This window comes from Toxoplasma gondii, chromosome IV (genome assembly GCF_000006565.2).
Source record: "Toxoplasma gondii ME49 chromosome IV, whole genome shotgun sequence".
NCBI lineage: Eukaryota > Apicomplexa > Conoidasida > Eucoccidiorida > Sarcocystidae > Toxoplasma > Toxoplasma gondii.
In genome coordinates, this window is record NC_031471.1 from 543,772 (window position 1) to 571,657 (window position 27,886).

The following is a 27,886-nucleotide window of genomic DNA, read 5'->3' on the forward strand; positions in this document are numbered from 1 at the left end:
AACTCTCCGAAGTGCTCCAGCAACTTGGGGAGCCTATAAAAGGGATTTTTGAATCGTTCCAGCGTTCCTTTCTTCCGAAGAAGGCCGAGTGAGACTTCAGATGCGTGTTTGCATCTCCTCTAGTTCTTGGAAAAACGCGCGGGTGACGGTGGAACTCCGGAGAGTCGGCCTGCTCGCGCCGTCCTTGTAAAGAATGAAACATTCTGCCTTGTCTTCTGCGTTGGACTTCAGAAACAAAACGGAGAGGCAAACAGGACCTGTTATGTTTCGTGGGTTTTTCTTCAGAGCCAAAGAAAGGGGGAAAACATACGAAACTGTCGACGAAACGTCGACTGACGCGAGGCTATGTGATCCTTGTTCTTGTCTTTTTTTCCGGCGACTAAACAGCGACATGTTTGCACGCAAAGTCGTGTGACTAGAGGAAGTTAGGGAGTTCCCTGCACAGTGCAGTTCTTTCCGTCTCGAGGAAACCGTCAGTTCCCCCAAAGAAGAACCACTGCCAGACACGAACTTTAATACGTGGTTTTCCGGGGCCTGAGGGGTTATTTTCACTTCCAGGAAACGACTCGCGTCGAGTCGAGACCACAAAACACGTTTCCCATTCTATTATCGAGTAGACCGTCCTCAGAATGCGAGAGCAAAGCCCTTTGGTGTGTCGTGTTCCTGTTTGACTGTTTGTTTCTTGGGTTCTCTCGCTTCCGGAGCTCATTTACGTCTAGGAGACGGCAAAGTTTTCCAAATGTCGTCAAAGCAAGGACAGACAGCCTGGTCAAGCAAGCGTTCTGTACTTTTTGCCCAAGAAGAACGGCGGCTGTATATTTGTGACGGTTCAAAGCTAGGAAGTCTTTGTCGGGTCATAGCCGTCGCGGGTGGAAGCTGATCCGATTCTTGATTTGGCGTTTATCTAAAACTCCCGGTTTTCTTTTTCGGAGGAAAAACAGTTTTCTGTATATACAGCAAAGACTGTCCTCCTGTGAAATCTCGCCGCCAAAAGCGTTCACCGACTTCTCAGGAGCTGCGAAAGCGTCGAAGAAAAAGCGATTTCTTTCTTCCGTCTCCCGCGTTCAGTTTTCGACGACTTTCCAGAGTGTCTTCCCTCTCAAACTCCTCACTTTCCTTTGGGTGTTTTTCTGTGTCATGTCGTTCTATTCTAACGCTGGCACGTGCAGCCATAAACCCACATGTGCTTCTCTAGACGCTTAGCCCGGTAGGAGTACCTCCTCTCGTACGCCTCATCTGGAGTGCGTGTGTGTATCTCTTCATCTGGTATCCAGCTCTCGTCCAACTCCTCTCGTTTTCGCCGAGGAACGCCTTTCGTTGTCTCGGCCTTCCCACCCTCAACCCCCTCGCCGGTTCGACAGCTTCGTGGGGGTGCCCCTCAGTCGTTCTGTCAGCCCTCAGAATCCTATCTCAGAGGTTGTTCCTCCCCCCGTACGGTGGCCCCGATCTTCCGATCGTCCTTGCTTGTAAGGAGTCCTTTCATTTCTGGCGTCTTTTCGCTCTTCTTTCGCGATGGTGCACCCCAACGCGCCTCCGTCCTCAGGGGCGTCGCTGGCGGCGCTGTTGAGACAGTTCAATCTCCCGGCGAGTTGCCGCAGCGTGCAGGAACTTCGATCTGCGTACGTTCGCCTCGCTCAGCAGCTGCATCCGGACAAAAATGGCGGGAGAGGGTCGCGGGAGTTCGGGGAGCTGCACGAGCGCTATCTGACGTGTCTTCGACTTCTCCAGCACGAGAACAGCCGGGCGCCGAGCCACCGAGGCCCTGCCGCCTCTCCGCACTGCTCTTCTCACTTTTCTTCTCACCGCCGTGGGACGAGCGGGAGATTCGACAGCGGACGAGGCGGCGCCTTCAGACCCGCAGACTTCAGCGCCTTCAGCGGGCTCTCCGGAAACGCGTGGACCTACGCGGAGTGGACGGCGAAGATGCGCGAGCGACTAGGACACAGACACACCCCCGGCTTCGCGGCCTACGCTCGATCCCACAAAGAGACCCCCGACTTCGCGGCCTACGCTCGACCCCACAAAGAGACACGCGGCGGGGACGGCGGGGTCCACCAGCCGCGGACGCTATCGCGAGAGGCCGGTGGAGTTGCCGCGCTCCTTGGGGTTGGCTTCTTCGGAGTTTTCGTTTTGTGGAGGGAAAGTGGAGAGGCAAAAAGAGAGATGGCAAACGCAAACGTCCAGCTGTTCGTGCGACGCCACGAAGAACAAGTCCGCCGCCTCAAGGAGACAGAGAAGGAGAAAAGTATCTTTCCCACAGTGGAGGGCGAGAAGCCGTGTGAAGGAGAAGCGAAAGAGCGGCGGGAAGTCGCCTTTGGAGGCGCCGGGGAAGAGAAAGGGACAAGGAGAGACAGGGAAGAAGCAAGGGACTTGGGACTCACTGTCTTCCTCGACGGGGAGAAAAGAACAGATCAGGAAGTGACGAGGAATCGAAGAGCGCTCGGAGAAATGCTACGAGTCGAAGAGGCGAACAGAGAGACGGATAGAGAGGTGAGTCTTTCTTCATTGTCCTTCATATTTGGAGGCATCCTTTCTTTTCCGAAGTCAAGAGACGTCTTTACGCGCAACTCGCTCAGCTAAGGAACAGCGCGGCGTGATCAAGCTGTCCGTAGCTGATCTTCCAAAGCAACAGCAGAAACGCTGCTGTAGATGCGAGGAGTCTTCTCAAAAGGCCTGTAGAGTCGTGCTAACCGTTTCGGCATCTCGCAGAGTTATGATGTTGAAATGTAAGGTACTTGCATTTGCATTGGTGTATGTGAAAAGCTGTTTCCTTGCCTACATTCAGCCGTTGTGTCTATACAGCTTTATCTCGAGTTCCTGCTCTTTTGGAGTGTCTGCACAGCTCTTGTTATCACTTCTGGATTTCAAAGGATGTGGCGGCCGGTATCGTCTCCATATTTGGTGCCTCTTAGAATCTCTGTTCTGTCCTCGTCTGTGACCCTACGTGGATTCGTCCCTCTTGAAAGACTGGACAGTTCTCTGTCCCGAATACACTTCCTTCTCTGTTGCTGATTCGTGCAATTTCTCACTCTCTCAGTTTGCTCCGGTCGATGCGAAATTCACCTCTTTTTTCCCTGTGTTCTGTAGCACGTGGATCTGACGCCTTGCGTCTCAACGCTGGCTTCGAGCTCGCCGTCACCGTCTGAGTCGCGAGAGTCTCTCGTCTTCTCTCCTTCATTCTCTTCTTGCGACTCTGAGAATCTCCGCCCTGACTGCTCTGACGTTTTGGCATCCGACTCCGTCCCCCCCGATGGATCTTCTTCCCGTTCCTCTCTGTCTGCTCCGTATTCTCTCTGTCGTTGGCCTGCCTTTCCGGTTGCGAGTCTAAGCGCGGAGACAGGTGCTGCCTCGGAAGAGAGAAGAGATTCTTTGGGGGGCTGCGAAGAGGCAACGCCAAGTTCTTCGCCGGAAGCTTACCGGGCTCAGGACCTCTTGACGAAGCAGGTGAGAGGAGCTACAAAACCGTTGTCGCATGGTTCGAGAAAAACACAGAAGCGGGGGCTGCGTCAACTGGAGAATGTGGAGGTCATGCGTCCAGTAATGTCTGTCACTTTTTGAGGAGGACTCACCGTCGGTCGCGCCTGTCCCTTCTTCGTGCGTCTTTTGCATGCCGTGCTTTCCCAGTTTCGTTGAGTGGTCCTCGAGACGTTGCGTCTTTCCTGTCACGGTGCGTCCCCGAGTTCTGGGTTGCGGACCGCCTCTCCGGAGACAATCGCTCTCTGCCGTTTCCTTCAGAAACCCTGTGGTAACAGGGGCGACAGGTGTGGTTTTCTCATCTCTTTCTTGGAGACAAGAACGAGAACAGGCCACGAAAACAGACGGCAAGCGGCCTTCTCGCGGGTTGAACGAAAAGCGCCCAAAAAGAAGGAAATCTACCTTTTTTCTGCTTTTCAGACTTAGTCTGGCTATTAAGAAGTGGTAGGAGTCTCCAGAAACAAGGACGCTGGGACAAGCTTTCCACTTGTTGCCGACTGTTGCAACTTCTATGTAAACGGGGAACCTTCCCTCCTGAACGAGGCGATGTCCACATGATTATAGCACTCCTGTGTTTGACGTTTCCTCGTCTTGTCTCTCTCATGCATACAGTACCGAAGAGGAACCGTGAAGAAAAGGCTGCGACGACGGAGTCTACACGAGACAGAAAAGACCACGAGGGCGCGCGTCGATGAAAAAAATGATGGGAGCGCCCCTAAGCAACTTAGGCAGAGACAGGGAACTGGCTTCGCTCCGTACGCCGTGCCTCCCGTCGATGTGACAAGGTAAGCAAGAAGGAAAAAATTCACGAAATCCAGGCAGGCGGCTTCACAACAAAAGTCGCGAGTTTTGCGTGCGGGATTCATCTGAGCGTCTGTGAGACTTTTCTGTAGGGCACCATGGCTGAAGGGAACGGAAAAGCGTAAAGTCGCAGCAGTCAGGCATCTATTTGGATATCAACAGGAAGGATTTATTCTTTCTCTCGGACATGTCTAGACAAGCGTCCAGGGGTGGCACTGCACGAGTTTACGCCTCTTCATTCGTTCTTTTCTCTCTTGGAGGGTAACGCTAGGGGAAGCAAACAATGTTCCTACGGATGGGGAGGAGTTCTGTCGTTTTTCAGCCTCATTATACAACCTCTGCGTCACATGCACGATCTGCCTCTTGCCACGTGTGCATGGACATTTGCACATACTTATATATGTATATATGTATATGTATGTATATATGTGTGTGTGTAACGAGTATGAGTGATTAATGTGTAAGTAGGTGCAAGAGTTGCCACACTTGCTTTTTGTGTTTGTTTTCCACTTTTTTAGGGGCCACCGCGGCCCACATCGAGAGTCTCGGTACATCCACGGTTATGGTGGTGCGACGGGCGCCGGGTTCGACGACTATCTCGCGGAGTGTGAACTGCAGAGAGAGTCAGCGAAGCGGAAGGAGTCACAGAAAACGGACGAGAATGAAAGCGCAAACAATGCCCAGGCCTCCTCGACGGTAGCTGCGTGTGAGAGTGTTGGCGAGGCTATGGAATTCTGCGAATTCAAACAGGGGGGTTGTCTGGGACACGACAGTACTTCCTTCAAAGAAGAAAAGACGCCGCAAGACAAAACCTCGAGTGGAAAGAGCGAACAGGCGACAGCGCGAGCTGCAGCAGACGCGATCGGTGCCGAGTTTACACGAAATATTCGCACAACCATGAATGTGCCAAATGCTCACCTTCGCCCTCACTGGCAGGTCCAGAACTGAAGAAATGTTGATGCACACATTTGTGGAGACATCGTTCGGCTGCGACACTTGCAGGTTTTTCACCAGAAGGCGCCTTCACAGCACCAAAGAGCACACTGTGACGTGCTTTGAGGAACGGCTAGAGGCTCCCTGTTTCCGTGCAGTGGTCAAAAACAAAGGTTATGCTTTTTCAGTCCGCGGCACCCCACTTTCCGTTGGTTGTCAGTATGACGTATACAAGGGGGCAGCAAGATACGCCCTGCGGACACAGGCCGATACTTCCGCATGTTTCCATGTAACTTTTAAAGACCGAGATGTGGAAGCACCTGACTGCATGTGGAGTTCAAAGACAACCCAGTAAATCTAAAGATGACGAAGCAAAGTCGCGGTACCAGAACTTGCGCCGCCGAGGCACCGCTTTTTCATCGTTTGCGAACGACAAATTTTGCCATATTTGGGGACCTAAATGCTGCAAGCGGGCTTCCATGGGTTTAATAGATTGAAGCAACTTCCTATGCGAACACTGTTTGTTTAGCCACCCATTTCCGTACGTAAGGGTGAGAACCACAAAAAGCGGTTGGAGCAAATCACGGTGGCACCGATATGTTTGTTGTCTATAATCCAGGTGTACGAATCTGACACGTCGTCAGCGAAAATTCAGCAGTGGCTGCTGTCGAAGGTGTCATACGATGCAGTCGCCGTTGTGCAGTGACAGGGATTCGTTTCTCTACGGCAGTGGTGGCTGGTCCGTGAATTCTTCCTCCGCGATTTACTTTCGAATCACACATTCCGTGACTGGCACTCTTTTGCATTCATCCACGAACATATTCGGGCGTTCTCGGTCAGAAACGGATCTCTCAGCACGCGCTCTTCAACCCGCAGAAAGTAAGGGGTGTTTCTGATGCGGCATCTGCTTTGAAACAGTCCATGTGTGTTCGGATTGGAAGGATTCCTGACCCTCTTGAGTGACAGAAGGTCAAAGTGAGAAGAAACTTGACGGCCGAATCTCCCCCAAGGACTTGACCGGATCTATTACTGTGGTTGAGTTTTCACCGATACAAAAAAGAGAGCGGAGCTCGTGTCTTTCGCTCGAGCACTTTTTTTTCGAGACCACTGTAAATTATTTTGCGCCTAAAGTCACACTCGTGTGGTCGTCGCCTACCGGTGGAGAACCCCACATCATCAGCAGTTTTTGCAGTGAATCTACAATCGTGTTGCTTCAGCTGACTGACAAGATCGAAGCGGGCCGGCATGTCTCCCTGTTTGCAGACATCAGCGGATGTGCTTTGTGCCGTTCGATCACAGACCAAAACACCGGTCGGCACACGCCCAGGTACAGTGTCTTCGTGTACAACGGCACTTTCCTGTGAGTTCGTTACTGTGTTTCTTGCGATTGAATACATCGTCACCATCCCAGAAGCTCTTGATTTTAAGTTGGTGTTCAGAGTGGACCTTTTCCGAGACGCAGTTCTGGCTTCAATTAAGTGGCCTCGCCGTTTAGAGCACGGGTTGACAACGCAGTCGGGAGTACCCACTGCCTCCGACCTGTACAAAGTGTGGGCACGTGATTTCGCGGTGGTTTGTAGCGCTTCGCTGAGCGCTGAGTGTTGCGTTGACGCAAACTGCCGCAAAGAAAGATTCGTCACTCATGCCAGACGAAGGGACCGTGTGACCGCTCAGTCGCGCTTATGGTCGGGGAGCGGTCTCGAGTTCGAAGGGACGGTGTTATTTCTCCCCTCGCTGCATGTCCTGACCACGAAATTCGCGCGCGCGCGAGACAGAGAGGGTGGGCGTTAGACCGCCCGGCACCCGACCCTAATCGGTGCTGGATGCTGAACTGTATGTACACTCGCCCTGACGGGGGTTCTGCGCTCTTCGACGGGTGTGGGCTGGGACTCCATCACTGTTTGTTTGTTCGTGTGCCAGCGAAATAGCCTTGACAGAAGAGATTTCCTGCCTTTTTTCTTCACAGAAAATGGCGTTTGTCAAGGCGCTCAAGAACAAGGCGTACTTCAAGCGGTACCAGGTCAAGTACCGCAGAAGGCGACGTACGTGTTCCAGAAACAGATACCCCACCACGAAGTAGAGCGGGGATTTTTTTTGCACAGTGTTATGCTGGGGAGAAATGCATGGCATCCGTGGAATAAATACCGTACTTTATAGGTACATCGGCGGTTCTTCCCTCTTCGGTGGTTGCGTGTTGTAACTCACGTCTGCTTTTTTGTCTCGTCCTTCCCCTACTTCAAGCACCTCGGACCCTCCGCCCCACGCCCCTGCGCCGGCTCCTCACTTTCCTGTGAATTTCTGACGTTCCTCTTACTGCCAACGGGAGAGGAGGGAAAAAACACAGGACGTCGCCAGAAGAGGGGCGTTGCTGTGCTTTGTTTTTCCCGTGGAATATATGCGTGTCGAGTCCGGGTGTCCGGCCTCGGTCGGAATCGCGTGGTCCGTCATTTCCTTGTTTGCCAAGTGGACCTTGCTTTGTGTGTCCCTCCGTGTTTTCTATGTTTATTTTATCTCTTTCTCCGTAGGTTGACTGTGGTTCGTCATTTTGAAAGAATATTTCTGCACATGGAGTGCGACAAATGGAATATTGGCCGCGCTACAGGTCACGTGGTGCTCTGCGATCGCCTATTTGTTTCCATCCCGTTTGTCCCGTCTATTCTCGAAAGTGCCCCTTTTTGCCTCTCCTTGGCTAGACTGTTCCTTCATACTCAAAACTGTCTCCGTGTTTCAGTGAATGGCGACTCTACGAGCAGGTGGACAGCCCGTTGATGGGGTATGTAGGTTACCTGTACTATGTGGGGGTGCTCTGTGGATATGCAAGTTCTAATTACTTTTCTTCAACCCAGCGCGTTTTCGTATGTACCTTTCTTCCGGTGTGTGACGGGCTTAGGGCGATGCGTGTGTGGTGTCTGCGTGCTCATTGAAAGGGAGGTTCTAATACAGTTTTGACACCGTCGTTCGCTGCTGCCCCTTGGCTGCTGATCTCTTCGGAGTGTCGGCGGCCTTGTTGAGGCGCGTGTTCGTCAGCAGAGCTGTTTTGCGCCTTCCGAGAATATCTAGCCACCTTAAACCGACAAATGCTGACTGTTCTCCACAGCTTTCTTTGTCGACCTGTCGGCGGCGACAACTGACTTCATGCGCAGACGATTGTGCAGCCGTGGTTTGTCATTTGCAGTTACAGCCTACCACTTGTGTGCGTGGATTCGGACATGCTTTCGTGAAAGCCTGCCGAGATCGTTGCGGCGATTGGTGTTTCGCCTTCTGTGAATGCTGGCATCTGTCTTTTGCCTGTGCCTGTCATGCAGAGGGTAAGACTGACTACGCGGCCCGTCGTGCCTTGGTCCTCCAGGACCGCAACAAGTACAATGCACACAAGCACCGCCTGGTGGTGCGGCTGACAAACAAGCGGATCATTTGCCAGGTAGTCTACTCCACCATCGAGGGAGATCGTGTCCTCGCCACCGCAGAGTCGACCGAGCTGCCTCGCTATGGCGTCAAGATCGGCCTGACCAACTATGCGGCTGCCTACTGCACGGGGCTCCTCCTGGCCAGACGCGTGCTGAAGCAACTCGGCATGTCTGAGACCTTCGAGGGGGTCGAGGCCACCGGGGAGGAGTACCACATTGAGGAAAACTTCGGAGAACGTCGCCCGTTCAAGGTTCTCCTTGATGTCGGCATCGTCAGAACTACCGTCGGTGAGTCCAGCTGTTTAGCCCCCGCATATGGCAGCTTCTCGGCGTCTCTAGAGAGAAGCGAATCGGGTGGAAGCGTCTGAGGGCTCTCTGGTGCGAAGACGGGTGTAAAGCGCGTCGCTGATGATTTCTCTCAATCAAGCTCAACACTGTCTGAGCACCTCCGCGGTGCATGTTGAGACTTAACATCTTCTTTCCCCGACTGAAGGCGCTTAGCTAGTCTTTTGCTTCGTTTTCCAGGTTGTTTCTTCCGCGGGTCTGCTCTCGAGGTTTTCCCCAAAGATCACTCTGACGCCCTTGCCTGTCCTGTAGAAGTGTTTCTTCTTTTGTGTTCGAAGGATCTTTCGAATCTTCTTCGCGCGGCTATATGAACCTCTTACATATCGATGCATCTCTTTGTTTAGTATCTATTCAATTGTTGCCGTCGACACGCTGCCATGTGAGGTCCTTCCTCGTGACGCGTGGGCAGAAGAAAGAGTACAGAATCGACCTGTGATTTCGTCGCATCCTGTTTTCCTCTCAGGCAACCGCGTCTTCGGTGCGATGAAGGGCGCTGCTGACGGCGGCCTGCATGTTCCGCACGGTATCAAGAAGTTCCCAGGCTACTCCAAACCCGAGGGCGAAGGCGAAGGCTCGTACGACCCTGAGGCCCACCGCGCCCGCATTTTGGGTCTGCACGTGGCGGACTACATGCGTCAGTTGAAGGAGGAAGACCCCGAGAAGTACAGCGCCCAGTTCTCTCAGTACATCAAGAACAAGATCGAGGCTGACGACATCGAGGCCATGTACAAGAACGCACATGCGCAGATCAGGAAGAACCCCGACGCGGTCAAGAAGGAGAGAGCCGCCAACGTCCAGAACGTCCGACAGGGCAACGTCATCAAAACGGCCAAGGGCCAGTACGTTCGCCACGTGAAGTTGACCAAGGCACAGAGACGCGAACGTGTACAACAGAAGGTAAGAGGAGAGGGAGAAGAGATTCAGGGTTTGTGAAGAGCGTCGGTGTATGTCAGCAATGCGAGACTGCCCGGCGCTGTTACGATATCGCGAGGCGGAACAATGCGCTCTCTGCCAAGAGAACGTAGGCGGGCCTCATTTGATTTTTACGCTGTCTCGTTTCTGATAATGGTCGTGCTCACCCGAACTGGGGCTTTCCGGGTGCGTTTTCTGCTACACGCATATATGAGCATGTCTGTTTTTTCAGTGAATGGAGAGGTGCAGGAGGAAGTTTTGGAATTCGTGGCCGTGTGCTTGTGTTTGTTTTCTACAGATCGCCATGATTGCGGAGCAGATGGCTGAGGCATAAGGACACTGTCCACAGTTGCACTTGTCGAATTTCCCTTCTTTTCATAGGATTTCCGGAAAGACGAAGGAAGCTTTGCTGGTTTCGGGGGGCGGTTGTTTCTAACGTTAAAGACGGAAGGGCGGGAGTATAGACACTCTCCACTCTTAGGTGCAGGCGTTTCCCTATCCGCAGTTGGGGGAGCTATCAGATGCGGTGCTTCTGGGCTTTTCCGTGTTCATGTTATGAGTTTGTTCTTTAAGCTCTCGGGAAGGGGGACATCGCGTTTTTCTGGAGGGATGGCTCGAAGGGCTGAAATATGTGTCCCTGATTCGTACACTGATGCGATGAACAGATAAGCGGCATGGTGGAACCCCAACGACGACTGTCTCTTGAAAAGAAGAAACACCTTCTCCTTTTCACTTTTTCTGTTATCTCTTGGTGGCTCCCGCGCTGTCAATGCCGGACTGTCACTCTCGGGTGCCATGGCACCCGTCCAATACCCTTTCCGAATATTCACTCAGCACCCTAGGAAGGGCAGATGCGTCGGTTCTTGTTACGAATAAGGGTCGCTTTGTCTTTCAGCAGGTACAGAAGTCTTGCGCTCCGTAAGCACAGTACAGTAAGTTTCATCCGCGATTCCTCTGTCGCGCCTGGTCACAAGTCACTTACGTAAATGTCCCTAAATTAGTTTATGTCAGCTGTAGCTCCACTCCGCGATGCGCACGTGCCTTCGACGTGTTGTGCGTGTTTCCCGGTTTTGTGTGAGGTGCACCTCGGCCCCCTTTGGGTTTCCCGTCCTTCGCCTCCGTGGCACAAATAACATGTCAATCCCCCATTAGCACCGAGTGGTCAAGTGACTATTCCTTTAGTCACCGTCCTTCCGGTTGCCAAGTTCGATTGACAGAATGATTCGAGGCCTCCCAGACTCCCTTCTGGGAATTCTGGGATGCTTTCGACAAGGCAGTGGATTCGAGGCCTGAACTATGAAAGCGAGATTGTCTTCTTTCATGCAGCCACAGCTGTCACAGGATCAAATCGACCGTGTGGAATTCCTTTCGGTGTATTTGGTGCGGGTGTCCACATTTGTTTCCATCACGTTTGTTAATATGCTTTGCCAATGCTTCCGTTCGTCTCGTGTGAGTCCTAGTGCCCTTGAGAGGAATCATGATGATCCAAAACGGATTTTATAAATGGGTAATTTGCGTCTGACGCTTCTGATGCTACAATCCAATATTCTGATTTCCCCTCTTCGTTGTCAACCGTGATCGTTCTCTTGTCGGTTTCGTATCTTATGTTTCACCTCATGTATCTCCTCTGTTGCTTGCTGCGGCTCCGTTCTCGCGGCGGCCTGCAGTAGGTGCATCAGGCGGCCGTCTTCGAGGTTAGACTGCGAGCATTGAAGGTGCCTATGCGCTTCTGGCCCGCCTCCGACTTCGTGTTCGGAAAGCGAATCAATGGCGTGCACTTCCGGTGTCAACAGTCACGATTGTCTCGTCTGGGATTCGTCAGTAGTGTTTCGTGTGTTGCGTTCCTGTCTCGTATCTGCTGTTGTCTATGAGAACGTTTCTCCTTGTTTAGTTTTACCCTGTCTTCATGGTGCCATTGACTGATGACCTAGTTCTACCCCTGACACCTCTTGATTGAGTCGGTGGCGTGGGCTCGCTCGCGCCGTCCCTGATCGGAAAAATGAACGAAGTGTCTGACCTTTGGCCACCAAGTTTTGTGTAAACGTTCTCAGAGCAGTCAAAACCAGAACTTAGTGATGAGACGTTTCTTTACCATCTTTCGGGGCAGATGGAGGCCCTCGTGGGTCTTAATGTTGATTACTACTTCCATGACTCTGACTTCTGGGACTGCTCATACATGGAGGCGTGCTGTTATTTAGTCCACAAGTCCTTTGTGTGTTAGTGCTGCTATGCTACTGCTTGCGTGTTTTAGATCTGTTATTTGTTCCATCCAGTGAAGTCAGAAGCACCTGGTATACATTTGTCTGTACAGGTTGCTCTTGGGTCACTGGTAAAGCATAGGCGGGGTGTTGTGTTATTCATCACATGGGGGAGCTCTAATACACTTGCTCCCCATATGAGTGGCTCTACCTCACACGAATTTTTTTTCTGTTGCATGCTCCCTGTGGAGGTTGCAAATCCGTCTGTTTTCACGCTTCGTTTCCGTTATACCTGCAGTAGCTTGACCTCAAGTCCTATCTCGTCTGCCGTGTTTGCGTTTGATAACCAACCAGTGCAGTTGAGAAACCATCGCGAGGTTAGATGGAAGCTGGCTACTTCGGCATAGTTGGGGGGGCCTGCTTCTCACACGGGCCACCCTTGGAAATCGTCGCCCATAAAAGACACTTTCCAAATAAATGCGTCCTTTTCTGTCTAGCCACCATAGCGGATGAGAATCTACCCAAAATTAAGGAAGTGCCGTCTGATCTGGTGCCTCCGGGTTACCTAGTTGATGAGGGAACACTCTGATACACTAATGACACTTGGTGGCTATTATGATTTTATCGCTCTTAATGGCCGTTTCTTCCGTGCGCTTAGTGGCTGTGTATCAGCAGTCTTACTTCTCGTTGTTCCTTTCTACTGTGTAATTCCCAGGGTTTACATGTCGATGTCTTCTTGGTGTTCCGTCATGTTCATATGTAGTTCACGAGTGTGACACGTCGGACCGGGCGCAGGTGTTCGCGTTTACTCGTTAAATGTATGGGCATCTGCATCGCGCGTCGCACTTCTCGCGTGTTAGAATAACCATTTGAGGGATAAAGTTGAGACCTAGCTCGCCTTTTTTTGGCATTGCCTCGCTTTGTCTCCGTTCCCCCCTCTCACACGCGAAATAAACTGTTGCTGAATTTTGTCGTGGATTTCAGTTGTAGATGTCGGAATATCTGGTTGTGTTTTTGTGTGGATGACGTGGTCTACGCGGCAGCTGGTGATGATTCTCTTAATTGGTCTGTGTTTCTGAGAACACACATGCGGCTAACATAAACGAGTCTGACAGTCTGCCGATCGCAAGTAACTCCGTTTGTTACATGGAGGTTCTGGACGCGAATTGCAACTGTTCATCTAGCCCAGTGTTCAGTGTTTTTATTACATTCCATCCGCTTGCCACCCCACGGGTACGGTCTGCTCGCACGTGCGACCATTTGGTTGCTATGTCAAACGACAAATCGTGTGTCTGCATCTAACCCACCCATGGGAGACGGATTTTTCTTTTGTCGCCCGCAGTGCTCGGTGCGTCTGCGCAAACAAGTGGGCACTGCGTTGAATCTCAAGAGGACACTCAGCTTTGTTCGTCAAGAAGTGCGTGCCAACTTGATTGAGGTGTCTGTGTGCGAAGATGCGCGTTTCTTGCGTAGAACTCTTTTGTCATACGATGAATGTGCTGATCAGTGTGGTGTGTGTCCGTAATATGCGTGGAAAATGGAATGTGCCGAGGATGATTCAAGTTCTACAATCACGACGGTCTGCTGACTTGTGGGCCCCAAGACATTGGTGGCTTTCAATGGAGAGAGTAGAACTTACTGACAGAACACTTTCCAGCTCCTGTTGCACCCACGTTCGTTTCTTTGGTGCCCGACACGTTTTATGTGCTGTGAAAGCCAACTGATTTCTTCTGGATAAACGCATATCGGCAATTACGAAACGGAACCAAAGAGTAGGTTCTGTCGGCGAAGTTCGAGACGTTCGCCTTTTCAGTGACGCGAGCTGCGGATCTAGTGATGACCATCTTAGGACACCCACGACACATATTTGTGTATGAGTTGCCTATGTTATTCGTACTGCCTGAAAAGATCCCGCAACTGCGTTCTGGACGAGGACCAACTTTGGGTTTGTTTCCAACCTCACAGAAGGATGACGCATTTGACCATCAAATTCTGAATGGTAAACACCACGTGTGTTCAACCTTTACTGCTTACCAAAGCTGATACTGTGGGGAACCATTGTGGTTTGTTATGTTGACAAGTGACAATTCTATTACTTAGTTGGCTTGTGTACATATTTGTCTGTTGGTCAATGATGAGGAGACGACCATCAAATTCTGAATGGTGGACACACGAATGTGGTCAACTCAACTGCTTACCAAAACTGATAGTCGACACTGTGGAAGGTAAAATGCTCTTGGGATGCTTTTTTATTTTGCATAGTCGTACAAGCGTGAACCGGAGCACGTCGCCGACTGCTTGGATTTAACCTCGTTGAACCAGGGGAATGTCTGATGATGAAACTATTCCACACAGACCTGTTCTGAAGTCAAGTACGGCTTATGTGGAGAACAACAGCGCGAATTCTCTGATTTCAGTAGACTATCCCCTGGTGCGTCTTCCGTTGTGTTACTTCTTTGTGTTCTATCTGTTCTTGTTTGACGGGTGAGCTGCTGTCAGGTGGTCTTTTACGTATGCTGTTCTGAACTGCGTGTCCATGTGTCTCGAGTTCGTGTGGTGTGTGCTTTGCGGATGTAATCAGTGACACCTCTAACTACTTGGTAGCCATATGGCATGCGTTGTTCATTCTGTGGAATTGGTGACTCGCAGAAGCTGCGGTTATTTCCTACAGGTGTGGCCATCTCATTGGGCTATGGTGCCGTGCAAAGTCTGATGCGCGACAGCCAAATCAGAGACGGCCAGAATATCATTCCGAGTTAATCGCAGGTGCCCCAAGCATGCGGGCTCGGCTTCGGCATGTATGGGGTGTTTCTGTTTCATGCCTCGGCGACATCGTCATACTGGGATGTAGTGTCATATTTTGAAAATCTCGTTTATTCTGGGTGGTGAGTATTGTGAATGCGCTGGGCGATCACTTTCGCACATTTTTTTCATTGTGCAGAGGTCAGGTTTCGTGGAAGTAGAACAGTGCTTGTGTTTCCGGTACCTTGTTGAATGTACTAGTTAGAATTTCTTAGCTACGTATGGGGTGAGCAAATGTAGCACACGCTTGATAATCAATTGCCCAAGGTTTCTTCGTACCTTGCGGATTAAATGGCCCCAAGCGTATATCTAACGCCCCTCCATAATTCGTGTAGACGCTCGTGTCATTCGTGTCCACACGGAACTCCGTGGTGCGACAGTATCGGATTTTTTGGAGGTGTTTGCTGGTAGAAAGCGGGACACAGTGAGCGGTAGCACGTGAATAATGATCCTGTTGATATGTTGGCTGCAGCAATGTATGCCGTCACGGTTTGTGGACTGTCCGATTCATGCATTCTGTTGTTACTGTGATTTTGTATCTTTCTGGATGCGGTGCGTTTAGGTGTGTTGTTTGTCGGTGGGTTTTCACGTGTAACTGAATTTGCACCGATTTCGTCATGTTCGTGCTAGTTTCCGGAAGTCAATTTTTCCTTTTTATTCGGTGGTGCCGGATCGGTTTTCAGATGTGTGGCTGCAGAGAGTTCGCTGAACGTTCGATGCGACAGTCTTTGATATTGCCAAGTTTATAGTGCCAATTTACCACGTTTTAAATATGGGCTTAACGAGCAAGAGTACGCGTTTCACGTGTCTCGTTTTTATATAACGCTGAGAACGGCTGGTGTTTGCTGCTCAGCTTTGTTGTCCGTCTCGGCGGAAAGATCTGCGGAGTAACACACTATCGCTGAACGCTCACATCAAGTCATAAGGCGCACGTGATCCCTTCTGGCTGCCCTGGCTCGATAAATTTCAGCAGGACAAGTGAAGTGGGCACGAAAGCAAGGCTGAGTTCACTATAGGCTTCGAGGAACGCCATAGTATCGAACGTGTCAACGGGCTCTACGTACAGAGAAGAGCACGCTAACACTGCAGTAGCGAGCGACGCGGCCGTGTATTTCAGGCATGGTTTGCTTTGGCGTGGACCAAATTTTGCCAGGGTTTCTTTGAATAAATTTGTTAGCCGCGTCTGATATGTGCGTTATTATATGGGCGAATGACGGTGATTAGCGTCGAAACGACTGGTGTGAGGTGTCGGCCTGTGGGCGCAACAGTAATTTCTGGGGAGAGCACAAAGTACTTTGCCTCCATTCATTGTGGGTGCTCGCTACTGCAAACAAAGGAATGCACGTTAGAAAATGTGGTAGTTATATAGGTTCACCCTCCGTTTACTCTGCTGCGTACTGGTGCGAATAGTGATGCTCTAGCAACACTGAGCCTTTAGAAAAACACGAAAGCGGTGTATGTATGGTGTTCGAGGAAAGAACTTTGCTGCGCACTGAGAAACGAGTTCTGTACAAAACTGATATGGATTTTTCCTCATACATTATTACACATTGTAGAGAGGAGAGGTGGAGGGTAAGATGTTTTTGGACCTCAATCAGGTAGTCTCGACCGATGCAGGTATTCTATTTCACAGCAGGGCAGATTCTATTTTTCCCTAAACAGACTGGTCAAGCAAAAAACGACGAATTCGTGACGTCACCGGAGGGACAAACGGAGCAAACACGCTCTCCATGCTGTCACGGCATTTATCAAATGTCCACGATTGCTGAAGCTTCAAGGAAACAGGAAAAATAATAGAGGGAACTTATATTCTCTACACAAGTAGCTTTTTGGGGGGATCATAAGCGTTCATAGTATTAATTTACTGGTGCAGATTCAATAATCATTTCTGTGCGGCCATGCGAAGAGCGGATTAGAGTTTCTTCGTGTCCATGGTTTCTCATGCGTGTACGGACATACTCAAAAGATGACGGCATAATCGCGAGATCGCGTTGATCCTTTTGGGCCTTCTTGATAGCTTCATCGTTGGGAAGAAAAAATTGAAATGTCAGCACAAGGAAACGCAGGTTCGCAATATTAGTGTACTGTTCCGCAATAACGAATCATCTCAACAGAGGCTACTCTACTGGTGGCACGTCACAGATGACCTTGAACCAGTCAGCTACAGGTGAAGTTTCTTCGTTTTTCATTACATGTATGGGATTGTCTACGCGTCAAGATACATGTGCATCCAAAAGCGTCGCAAGCAGGTCTGCCTCCGTTGGTCTCTTCACGGGCACTGTACCTCAGCAGATCAGCCCACTTCCACTACAGAAGCACGGACCTGCACGCGTGTTCCTTGACACAATTACAATTGTAGCTCAAAACGCACATGAATAGAAATGTACAGAGGTGGAGATATGAATATTCGTCGATGGAATCATACCACTTCTCGATCGCTCGTGTCGTCTTCTACTGTTGGCGTAGCGTAAAAGAGCCCCTTACTTCTGGAACGTGTCCCGGTCAATATAGGCTCTAAGACTGGCAAAACATTTTCGGGACGTGCGGTCCTGTCAAAACAGTTCACACAGGCAGAGTACACCCGGCAAAAAGAAAATCGTCCTCGCCCACGGCGCTGTAATAAGTAACATTTTCGCAGTACCCATCTACTTCTAAGTTCTGTCGCGCTTTCTACGAGACGGATAAATTGGTGTTTCGTCCTATTCGCTCATGTACTGGTTCCGTTCCAGGTGATCAACGCCTGCCAACGAACCGAACGAGACGCTGCCATAAGAACGAATACAAGGCTATTTTTAACAAGCACACTTGCGAACAAGAAGCGTATATATGCATGTATACATACATAAACAGATCAATGTTTTAAGTGTTTTTATCACACCTGTCTGACAGGGTTCGATTTTCATGAACTCATCCCAGTCGTAACTTTTCGCTTGACAGCACGTCCACGACTTCATGCAATCCCGGAAAACTGGTTGTCCTGGGTGAAATCTGCATGAAGAAAACCGAAAGAGAGCAAAAAATATACGGCAAATCCTCTTAACCGATTGCAATCGGGAATCTGTTGGAATGAAGATGCCAGGCGCGGCTAAAAGGGAGACGGACCGCAATTTGAGCGGCCTCTGTGCAGTGTCAATAAACTTGTGTGCAGAAAAAAGTCGCAATGCGTCTAGCTAGGACCCGCGCATGTGACTACGAGCGACTACAATATGCTGTAGCTACCTTATTGGCTTTTTGCCGGCAACTGTCTACCTACACCCCAGAGCCTCCCTAACCCTTTCATCTTCCTAGCAAGCATATCTGTCAATGTGCCTACCGATCCCCCGTCAACCTGGCAACCTCCATGCGTTCTGTCCACTTATTGGCATAAGTTCATCGAGAAACACACATCTACAGCCTCTCGGTCTAGACATCTATCATCTGTCTACAAAGCTGCCTTCACGACAGAAGACGAGTAACGCACTTGCATGCCGTTGGTGAATTGTCGTTCGGCGAATATTCTTTGTTGCAGCCCTTGTTGCTGCACTTGTAATTCCCCTCCGGAGTCACCTGCGCGTAAAACAGACTCGAGATGGTGGCATCCCTGTTTCCCTGTTGGTGGCGGAGATTCAAGTTGTCCACGTCTATATTGATGGACACTTACTGGCAGTACAAGACGCCTACGTCGCTGGGTATTTACGTGTTCACATGCAAGCGCAGAATTGTCTATGACTTTCCACCCGTGCGCAAGTTGGTTTTTCACGGATGCTTAAGTGTATTTGTGCGTAGACAAATCATGGGTCCATGTTCTGCCCACAATTGTGTAAATCAGCGTATGCACATAATGTGTATGCGCAGGGTTACTCGGAAACGAGCGCGAACGAGATAATTATACGTATATGAGGACATAACGAAATTAAATGTACATCCTTCGGCGATCTTCGGGATTGCGTAGGAATCATTCCTCGCCGGGCCTCCAAGCGCCAGAAAAAAAGAAAAAAAGAGTCAACTTAAAGGCTGTATAACACCCTGGCACGCAACGGATCACGAATCCCAGAGGTCATCCAGTTGAATGCGTGTCAAGGTGCATGCATCTCGGTCACTACTTTCCTGAGACCAGAAAGAGGAGTTCAGACTCGAAAACAAAAACCAGTCGATTTTTTGCGTGGTTTTACCCACTGACGTCGATGCAGCGATCCGTTGTCAAAAAGTTTTCTTCGTTGCGCTTACCAAAGGAGTTTGAGGCTTTGCGGCTTCTGCTTCCTTCTGGCGTTTCTTCGCCTCCTGACGCTCACAAGTGACAATTTTGAGAGCTGAATGAACGACAAAGTTGCTTAGATCTGTGGCGGTGTTGACGTCGAAGGACGGACTGGCAAGACGAGAAAAGAACCTCTCGGAGATCCATGGCATGCATCCTCATAGATGAGTATTCGCGTGAGCGACGGCTTTCACGTGGGCAGGCAAGTCTATCTGTAGGTAGATTCAGATTCAGATAAGAATATAGAAGTGTGTGTAGACACGGGGGAAATTGGGTGCTATCAGAGAACAGGCATGAGACTGCATGCGCCAAGCAGAAGCACTCATCAATTTGTTTCGATTTTGCTCGATTTTTCACTTCACAGAGTCTTCGAGCACGACCTCACTTCTTCCTCCTTTTGCCGCTTGTTGAATTCTTCGATGTCTTTCACCACCGCAGGCTGTGTCGGCGCAGGTGTGGCAGCAGCTGTCGGGGGGGGGCTGGTAGGTTTCACATCTGTATGCTTGCCGAAGGAACAGCCTGTGGACAACAAACCAGCGGTAAACAAGGAAACATCTGAAAAAAAAACTTCGTTTTGTGAAACGCCACTCACATATATTTGTGAAGTACACACATAGAGAGATATGTGTCTGTACACGTCGCCTCCCGCCCCTCGTTTCGAGATCTCGCCTCGGGATCGCAGGAATCCCAACACTACGTGTCAGAAAGCAACGTAACCGGAAGTTTTTTTTGCGCCAAGGTGGGGATCTCCATCAGGCTAAATCACGCCAACGGCTGATACAAAATCTTGTTGCATCGCCCCGTGTTCAGAACGCTTCCAACTCCACAGCGAATATGTGGCTCCGTTGTTTATGACACGAGTGACTCCAGGTGCCTCCCTTTCTTTATGGTGGCGATGTCTCTCGGCTTTCTGGTGGCGTTTTCTTCCCGAGTCCTCGCCGAAAATCCTTAACATTCCCTGCCGGATGTTTCGTTGTCTACCTTTAATGGCCATGAAGTCTGTCCAGTCCCAGGCCTCTGCATCACAGCATGGCCACCTTTTGACGCCGTCGTGAAAAATGGGCATTGCCTGAGATGGTTGAAGCGGAAGTCATGCACAACGCAGGAGACACGGAGGAACAAGATAGAAGAACGCACCTGGCGTGCAAGTATAGCTTGTCTTGTCACCTCAGAGAGGAAAAACAGATGGATATCTATACAACTACATCGTGGGAAGGTATTGCAACTATGACTATACGAGGTAGAGAGCAGTGCAGGTTTACTTGCATATATATATATATATATATATATATAGTACGCATATGCATACAGGTTGCCTCCAAGTCGACGCATGTATTTGTGTGTGTCTTCTGGCTTCTCTAGAACCAGATGCGCACGTATGCTCATAACAGGAAACGAACACAGACTCGGCAAGGAGTCACTCAGTGTGTGAGTCTCGCTCTGGGGTCGAGACCTCAGGCAACGAGCCCACGTCTCTACCTCCTACCGCATGATAAACGCAGCTTCCCTCCTCATTCTCTGTTTCTTTGTAGCTCTTTCCACATCCTGGACGGGTGCACTTTTTCTGCATGTTGGGTCCGGGGCGAGGATGATGTTGTGATGCCTTCGTTTCAATCGAGAACGCGCCGTATTCACGCGTTCGTGTGCGCAAGGGTCTCGGTGATTGACATGCAGGTGAGCAAAACCACCCAGACGAGCAACAGACGAAAACTTGAAGAGACCCTGGGAAGCATCTAAAATTATCCGAACAAAAAAAGGGGTATGGCAACTTCAGGTTTTGATCCTGTAAAGACGTTCCATGTCCCAGAGTTTCAAGCGTAAAAATGTCGGTGCATGCGACAGGGCAGGTGTGCATGCACCTTCTATTGGTCAGCAGCCGCCGTCTAAGTTACACTGGAAAAAACTAGTGCAACTGCTCAGAATATCTACGTTCACATTTGGAGAGAAAGACAGGATCTAATGCGTTGTAGGTTCCCTCAGAATTGTCGAGTTTCGTGAGGGGTAGACCGCCCACGGATTGGCTGTCCCGATCTTTGTCCCCCCCTGAACACTGAGTCTGCAGAGCGTTTCTGTGAATCAGGTGTGCGTTTCCATATTTCTTCGAAACAACCTTCAGTACTTTAAAAATAGCAAATTCTTGTTAAAAACTGAGAGTTCTCAGAGCCGGAGATGAATTCAAGATCACATTAGTTTGCTCGGCTAGGAAAGGTGAAAAGAACCCACCACCACACATTCACATTTCCTGAATTGTCGAAATGTGCTCTCTGGTGATGTTTTGCTCGGCAACGCTAGTGTCGAGTGAGTCACTTCGGAAGCGAGCATTTTCACCAAAGCGATATCTGCCGAGTGGACGGCTCCTGGACTTCTGCAAACCTTGGCCTCTTTTTACAATTGCGCGAAAAAAATGAGTTGTTGCTAATGTTGCTGGAGAGAACCCTGTTTTGTTAGTCGAGGTTCTCGGTATCTACGACAATTTTCTGGAGAATCCAGCAAGACTAGGGAGCGTCAAAAGCTGGCAGTATTTCCCCAGTTTTTCGCCAGCTGCCTATTGCGGCAACAGTCGGGAACCACCGATCATTACGTGATTAATCATCCACAGTTTTTGGCAACCTGGGAAATTTCTACAAGAAAGCGCAGTTATAAGAGACATGGGGAAAGAGGAGGGAGCAGTAGTAGCAACAGAGCTAAACATAGGAAAATGATGCACCGTCTACTCAGGGAATAGTGCTTCTTCGTGCTCGGGGAATATTCACAAGTCAGTCGGAGTCCTTCACTCGAGGATAATGCCTCTTCAGGAGAGGGTAATAAGCAGTGTACTGTGTAGGGGCTCGCAAATGAATCCGTCTGTCACTTGAATGCACCAATATGCATGGTATGTAATTCAGCGTTCCGCAGAACTTACTCGCTTTACCCTGACTAACATTTGGACAGCCGCACTCGAGCTTGTGTCTGGGACTTGGAACGAGTGACATGAAACTGACAGGAACACTGATATTCTTCTGAACTCTGAACGACGTTGAGTTGCCACCTTCGAGGGTAGGAATCTTTATCCGTCGGGAATCGTTTTTCTACACAATTTATGGGGTAAACCTCAATCCAACCGACGAGAGGACGCTTAAAGGTTCCATTTTCTGAAGAGCGTTGTGCAGGACAAAGGGATACCCCCAAAGTTTTCCTATTGTGGTCCTTTGACGGACTTTCTGGGGTTTTGGGTCCAGATATGACATGCTATGTCAAAAAAAGTCTTTCCAAGTTACTGAATCGTGGGTGAAAAGGAACATCACGCGCACTGAGAATACGACTGGCACTTTAGGAGACGGAATACTCTAACCCATCAGTAAAGCTGTCTTTAGTTAAGCGCTTGGACACCATGTAGTCACAGATGGAGGGAAGACGCCACACGAGCGCTGCCGAAGCAGTCTTCTAACCGTGGCAGGACAGACGACCTCGTGGCGTATGACAGCGAGGACACAGACGCCGTGTGACACTGCAACTTCTCTCAATATCCACGTTTTCAGAAACAGAACGTGAAAAGAGACACTGATCATGCTAGGAGGGGTCCCCGAGCGACAGGTAGCTCTTTCTGGAGCCTCCGGAAAGGCATATGTATCTATGTGCCTGTGTAGAACTTCCAAGACAGGTCACTCGCTTGGGCAATCACTTGCGGAGCTGAAGCATGATTTGCGACTCTGAAACGCCTCCGCGCTGAGATGCCAGCTCCACTGGCATCGGACAGAATAAAGACAAAGAAAATGTTCAAATTTGGAGCAACTGTCGCCGAAAGGGATGCAGGCGGCCAGCTCTCGTCGTCTGCGGGGCAAAAGCTAGGCAGACTTCTGTCTCTCAAGATTTGGTACATTTCGATCCCGCGGAAATGAGGGTCTTTCGTGTGGTTCGTCCAGAAGAGTACAGTTTTGATTATTTGCACTATGTGGGGTAAATGTTGCCTCCGGGAACTTCTGGCTTCTGAGAAACACGTAGCGGCAAGAGGTGTGATCTTTCTTTTACAGCAACCCGGTCCTGAAGTTGATCCACGCTCCCTTTCTTGTACAAGAGTGCTCGTACGCAGCGATTGCTTATCCGATTGCAGTCGCTTCTGTTGCAGGCAGTTGCCTCTTTTTGTCTACATGGGTAGGAAATATGTTTTGAACTGCAGATGGATCGGCGATTTTCAACAGCTGAGTCATTGTCTATTGACACAGTGAGGCCAGTAACTACCTGCAAAACATACCAAACAACGTAACACAGGCATGGACCCTCCATCTCCACAAAAAAACAAAAGGGTTTGACGGATTTTCAACCGGCCGATGTGGGTGACGATGATTTCGAAGATATGTTCTTCTCTGGCGTTCCGGATGTAGTGCCTAAAGGTCTCGACGTTACAGACACGCACGGCGCCATACACAGACATTCACTTCCATTTATACTCTCATACACATAGGTATCGTTGTGTCTGGATTTTCTGATGTTTTTCTACGAACCCTGCATGACTGGGATATTTAGGTCGAGAGGCACGAGTCGTTTTGCTGTCCGCTTCGTCGTGTAAAGTCACCCCATCTTGTCGCCCAGACAACGGGTATTCCACGAACCCACCCTAAGTTGTTTCTTATGGATTTTATCAAGCATGGAAACAAAATCACGGTCCAAGTAAAGTTTCTTGGATCTTGATGTTTGCTCACGCGTCCCTCAGTTCATTACTTCAACGAATCAGCGACCCGTTGCAACAGGCGCTAGCTGTCGTCTTGCTGCCGACATCTGCAATAAAGCATGCCGACTTCCTGCCATCTTTCTTTGCGATTCAAGCAACTCTTTCAGTGGATTTGATCGATTTTATATCCAGTTTGAGGCTTTCTCTTTAGTGAAAAGTCCTTTAAGCTAGAAACGGCCTGTTCCGTTGTGTCTTCGACGATCATAGTTTTCGGATATTCTGCGACAGCCGTTTCTCGCAGCAGTCAGAGCAATAGCTCGCTTGCTGTTTCTGGACGATCAACAAGAATGCAACGCTGCCCGTCACGCAGGTTGAGGAGCATCGACCAGTTTACATTGAAAATCGGTAGTTTTTCCTGTCCGTGTCTGTCCTCCCGGCACTGTTCATTCGTGCGAGTAGAAAGTACAACTACTGGCTGAATCGCCGTTATTGCAGAAGTGCCTTCTCTGTCTTTTTACGAGCGACCCTTGAGTGGCGCGATGAGTGATACTCGTTCTCAGTCATGGCGCTGGGTCACGCTTTCACTTGCAGACGGCTCTTAAGAGAGACGCAACATTGAACTGGGACGTGTCTTGTTTTCCTTTCCTATATACTCGAGGATTTTCTGCTAGAAAGCAGCAAGAGAACCCCGCTTGTCTGATATGAACGACGCTAAGACTGGTAGTGTGAGCCGCGCAGCAGGTGCCACCGGACCTGCCCTGCCCCACCTCGCGGTTCCGGTGACTTCTATCAGTCGCTGGAACAAGTGTTTCGATCAAAGCACAAACTTCATGGATCAAATCTGAAGATACAGTTGTAGTCGAATCTCGTCTGTTTCGCGTTCACAGACGCGGCGCCTCGCGTGAGGCGTGTCTCAGCTCGACCAGCGCCGCACGTCCCCTATTGGCTCTTCGAGGCAGCATCGTCATCATACAGACGGTAGCTCAAAAGGCAACACTTTGGTGGCGTCTCTGCACGGGGTTTCGCTCGCAGAAAAGGACTGCAATCGCTAGTTCTACCTCAGTAAAATGAAGCACGAATCTAGTGGCTTCTGCCACCGTACGCCGCGCCGCGCCCACAAGGGCAGGTTGTGGAGAAGTCGTGACAGCAGCACCGACACGACCGACTCGGGCTCGTCGGGTGAGACCGTTATTTGCACTCGAAAGTGTCACCAGCACCGCGCCTTCTCCCGCTTCGAGAAAGAGAAGGCGCTGGAGAAACTCGCGATTGAGCAGACATGCCGGCCACCACTCGACCGGATTCCCATTGTTCGGCAACCTCTCGCTGTCACCCCCGCGGATTTCAACCCCGTTCCTCGCGAAGATGGTCGACTCGTGCGCAGACTTTGGCACCATGCTCGCGATGCAGTGGAACGTCCGAAAGTGACCCGTCCTTTCGAATGGACACCGCCTACGCCACAGACACCTCGTGGTCACGCACACTGGCGGAGCACGAGTTGCCCGCCTGTCCGACGATCTGCAGGTCGTGAAGGGCAGATGTCGTGGAGCAAGAGCCGTGGTGAGAGACGGATCTCCGGGAGCGTCAGCGATCGAGGGAGGAGCGGCTACCAGACAGTGAGCATCGGCCGCTCTCGGACTCCAGAGTACGTGCGGCACTACTTGACCTACGGGGTTGACGGTCCAGGCTACGAAACCATGCACAAGGGAATGTTGCAGGACACAGGCATGACTTACACGAGGCAGTACGAGCTACCAACAATATCCCGGTTTCTCAGCGCGAAACATCCGATTTTTCTTCGCGCGCGTAGTGGCTCTCTTGTTATCAAGAAGAAAACGCGGCGCCGTCCCGCGCCGCCCCCGTCCGAAAGCTCCTCCAGTGAGTCGGAGGAGTCTGTCTTCAAGGACGGAGATCGTGAAGAGGTCACAAAAGCCCCGCCGGTCTCCCAAGCCCCGAACACGCCGGCGAAAGCCGTCTCGCCGCCCCCTGCTTCCACAGGTGTCCCGTTGGTCCCTGTTCAAGGACAATGGCGTTCACAGACAGCTGGCCCGGCAGTCGTTGTCACGCCTTCGGTGGGGTCGCCAGTCCTGTTGATGCCGTCTCAGGCACAAGCCGTTCCGGCGACGACCCAGCAGAAGCCTCACCTGCAGACGAACACGACACCAACTCCTAGCCAGGTGACACAGACAAGAAATCCCTGCAAAGAAGGCTTGGTGGACCGTCAAGAAAGGATTGGCAGTCAGTTGCCTCTTACTCCTAGTGGCTATGACAGTTCCCAGGAAATGTGCTGGGATTCCGGCCGGTTCACACAGCATCTCAATGGAGCGCAACGTCATCCTTCTTTCGCGGCTCCTGGCGTACCTTTTGTCCTCCCAATGCCTACCCACTTGCCTGCTCAAAGTACACCCCGCCCTACACAGAACAATTACTGTGGCTACTTGTCGATGTGCTGCACGCCGACCAACTCCGCTCGTAGTCTAGCACGGCCTGCAGCCGTCCACAGCCAGAGACGGGAAGCTTCTCAGCCAGTACTCGTCCCAGCTGCGCCTTCTGCCTTTTATACTTCGGGCAACACGGGAGGAAACCGCTTGCCAGGTCTTAGCGCGCGACCTCCGGCAGGGCAGCAATGGCGGAAGGCGGGAACTACATTGGAAACGGGATCCCCCATGACTCCGGCCATGAAGCGATCCGAGTTATTTCGCGCACCGTTCCAGTCCGGGCTGCCAGTATACCAAACTCGAGCGTCCGTAGCTCCTGGACCCCCTCACATGCAGCGGCTACCTGTGTCTGGACATCCGAAACCAGGTGCAGTATCTGCGTGTTTGAGCTCCCATCAAAAGACACCAATCGAAGCGGAGATCATCATCACACCACCACGTAAAGGAGCAGAGAGCACACAATACCGTAGTCGCAGCGTATCGCCCGTCGGCGATAGAGGTGAAAGGCGCTCCATTCTCAAGAACACGGGAGGGCCAACCCGCGCGTCGCTGCAGCGCCGCAGCCAATCCCAAGTGACCTTTTGCGATTCTACAGGAGATGTAGGACTCGAAGAGGAACTAGCTAGAAATGCGGATGCAGGTGGAAGCGGACCGCCAAGTGCTTTTCCAACTAGGGCTACCGATCAGCGAGTGATGGGCGGAGCGCCCCCTGTGTATCAAATCGCGAATCCTTTGATCGGACACCCACAGTTGATCCAGGGGATCCTCACTCCAGGTCAGCTTGTGTGTATCGGTCCCGCTCCGAGTTTTCCCCCACCTGCGGTTGTGTCTCCAGTCTACCCCATTGGTCCATTTCCAGCCGTTCCCATCAGAAGTGAAAAAGCGAAGTAGGTGGACTAGGAGGTCACCACATAGGCGTGGCGTGGCAGGAGTGCAGACATGCTTCCGTGACTTCAAACAGCCTGGATGTGCGACTCAGCGTTTTAGACTACCTCAAAGTCTGCAGTGGCGGCGCACTTTTCTTGGCGAGCGTCACAATAATTATCATTAGAATAAGATGCGTACGAACAGGAGAGACCGTTCACGGGAGAAGCACCTTAGCGGTTGAAACTGCATTATTGGTTCGTGCGTTTTTGCGTTCGAAGTTCTACTTCCGTTTTGCGACTCGCGCTCAACAGTCTATTTTTCAATCGGCGGGTCAAGCCCGCATTGTAGAAGTTCGTGAAGTGCCTTTTTGACACGAGACAAATGTAGAGGGAAGAGCCCGTGAGGTGTTCCAGAGCTTTTGTACATGAATTCTGTTCCTGATGTTTCGGTGGTGTAACTGTGCTTATTCCACCGGAAAACGTTGTATAGGTTTTTTGTCAAACACTTTGTTGAAGTTCAGGTCTACACTTGCTCCCTGTCCGGGCAGCTAGTCTTGAACAAACAGCAAGCGAATAGTCGCCCACCCCAACGCAAATGTTGATCTCTGAAAGTTTGAGACTAGTCTGCATTTTCTGGTTCAGGGTGGTGACGGGGCACATCGTCACACATATCTCACCCCTCTGTATTACAAAGTCATAGCAGAATTCGACCAGCTTATGTCGCGGTTTTCCCTTACATATAGACAATTGAGGAAGACAGACAGAAGCGCATATTGATTGAAAAGTTCCAAATGCAAGCATAAAAGGAAACGCGGTATGTGTATCCGCTAA

At 50.6% G+C, this 27,886-nt stretch overlaps 4 protein-coding genes across 4 annotated transcripts; 3 read left to right on the forward strand and 1 right to left on the reverse strand.

Moving 5' to 3' along the window:
• Positions 1-42: 42 nt before the first annotated feature.
• On the forward strand, positions 43-6,109 carry TGME49_320060 (DnaJ domain-containing protein). The gene is made up of 4 exons (XM_018782982.1): positions 43-2,490; positions 3,088-3,444; positions 4,087-4,259; positions 4,794-6,109. Exons 1-4 carry the CDS (start codon positions 1,513-1,515, stop codon positions 5,221-5,223), a joined length of 1,938 nt encoding a protein of 645 aa, XP_018638055.1. The 5' UTR covers positions 43-1,512; the 3' UTR covers positions 5,224-6,109.
• Positions 6,110-7,101: 992 nt separating this feature from the next.
• RPL5 (ribosomal protein RPL5) lies at positions 7,102-15,811 on the forward strand. Its single transcript, XM_002369831.2, has 4 exons — positions 7,102-7,250; positions 8,514-8,903; positions 9,424-9,857; positions 10,171-15,811. The coding sequence occupies exons 1-4, from the start codon at positions 7,178-7,180 to the stop codon at positions 10,204-10,206; spliced, it is 933 nt and encodes a 310-aa protein (XP_002369872.1). The 5' UTR covers positions 7,102-7,177; the 3' UTR covers positions 10,207-15,811.
• Positions 15,812-16,934: 1,123 nt separating this feature from the next.
• TGME49_320040 (CHORD protein) lies at positions 16,935-20,869 on the reverse strand. Its single transcript, XM_002369830.2, has 7 exons — positions 20,593-20,869; positions 20,088-20,175; positions 19,492-19,625; positions 19,079-19,132; positions 18,333-18,418; positions 17,751-17,860; positions 16,935-17,421 (listed from the first exon to the last, which is right to left on the reverse strand). Exons 1-7 carry the CDS (start codon positions 20,674-20,676, stop codon positions 17,387-17,389), a joined length of 591 nt encoding a protein of 196 aa, XP_002369871.1. The 5' UTR covers positions 20,677-20,869; the 3' UTR covers positions 16,935-17,386.
• A 3,105-nt stretch (positions 20,870-23,974) lies between these two features.
• On the forward strand, positions 23,975-27,661 carry TGME49_320030 (hypothetical protein). Its single transcript, XM_002369829.2, has one exon. It carries the CDS (start codon positions 24,822-24,824, stop codon positions 27,078-27,080), a length of 2,259 nt encoding a protein of 752 aa, XP_002369870.1. The 5' UTR covers positions 23,975-24,821; the 3' UTR covers positions 27,081-27,661.
• The last annotated feature ends 225 nt before the right edge of the window (positions 27,662-27,886 follow it).

Excerpts from the sequence above, each read along its gene's own strand:
- TGME49_320060 (XM_018782982.1), top strand. The coding sequence starts at position 1,513 with ATGGTGCACCCCAACGCGCCTCCGTCCTCAGGGGCGTCGCTGGCGGCG. Across the intron at positions 2,491-3,087 it reads ACAGAGAGACGGATAGAGAG|CACGTGGATCTGACGCCTTG; the intron begins GTGAGTCTTTCT and ends TGTGTTCTGTAG. Across the intron at positions 4,260-4,793 it reads CCTCCCGTCGATGTGACAAG|GGGCCACCGCGGCCCACATC; the intron begins GTAAGCAAGAAG and ends CCACTTTTTTAG.
- RPL5 (XM_002369831.2), top strand. The coding sequence starts at position 7,178 with ATGGCGTTTGTCAAGGCGCTCAAGAACAAGGCGTACTTCAAGCGGTAC. Across the intron at positions 7,251-8,513 it reads CAAGTACCGCAGAAGGCGAC|AGGGTAAGACTGACTACGCG; the intron begins GTACGTGTTCCA and ends CCTGTCATGCAG. Across the intron at positions 9,858-10,170 it reads GCGAACGTGTACAACAGAAG|ATCGCCATGATTGCGGAGCA; the intron begins GTAAGAGGAGAG and ends TGTTTTCTACAG.
- TGME49_320040 (XM_002369830.2), bottom strand. The coding sequence starts at position 20,676 with ATGCAGAAAAAGTGCACCCGTCCAGGATGTGGAAAGAGCTACAAAGAA. Across the intron at positions 20,176-20,592 it reads GAAGCTGCGTTTATCATGCG|GCAATGCCCATTTTTCACGA; the intron begins GTAGGAGGTAGA and ends CAACCATCTCAG. Across the intron at positions 19,626-20,087 it reads AGACTTCATGGCCATTAAAG|GCTGTTCCTTCGGCAAGCAT; the intron begins GTAGACAACGAA and ends TGTTGTCCACAG.
- TGME49_320030 (XM_002369829.2), top strand. The coding sequence starts at position 24,822 with ATGAAGCACGAATCTAGTGGCTTCTGCCACCGTACGCCGCGCCGCGCC.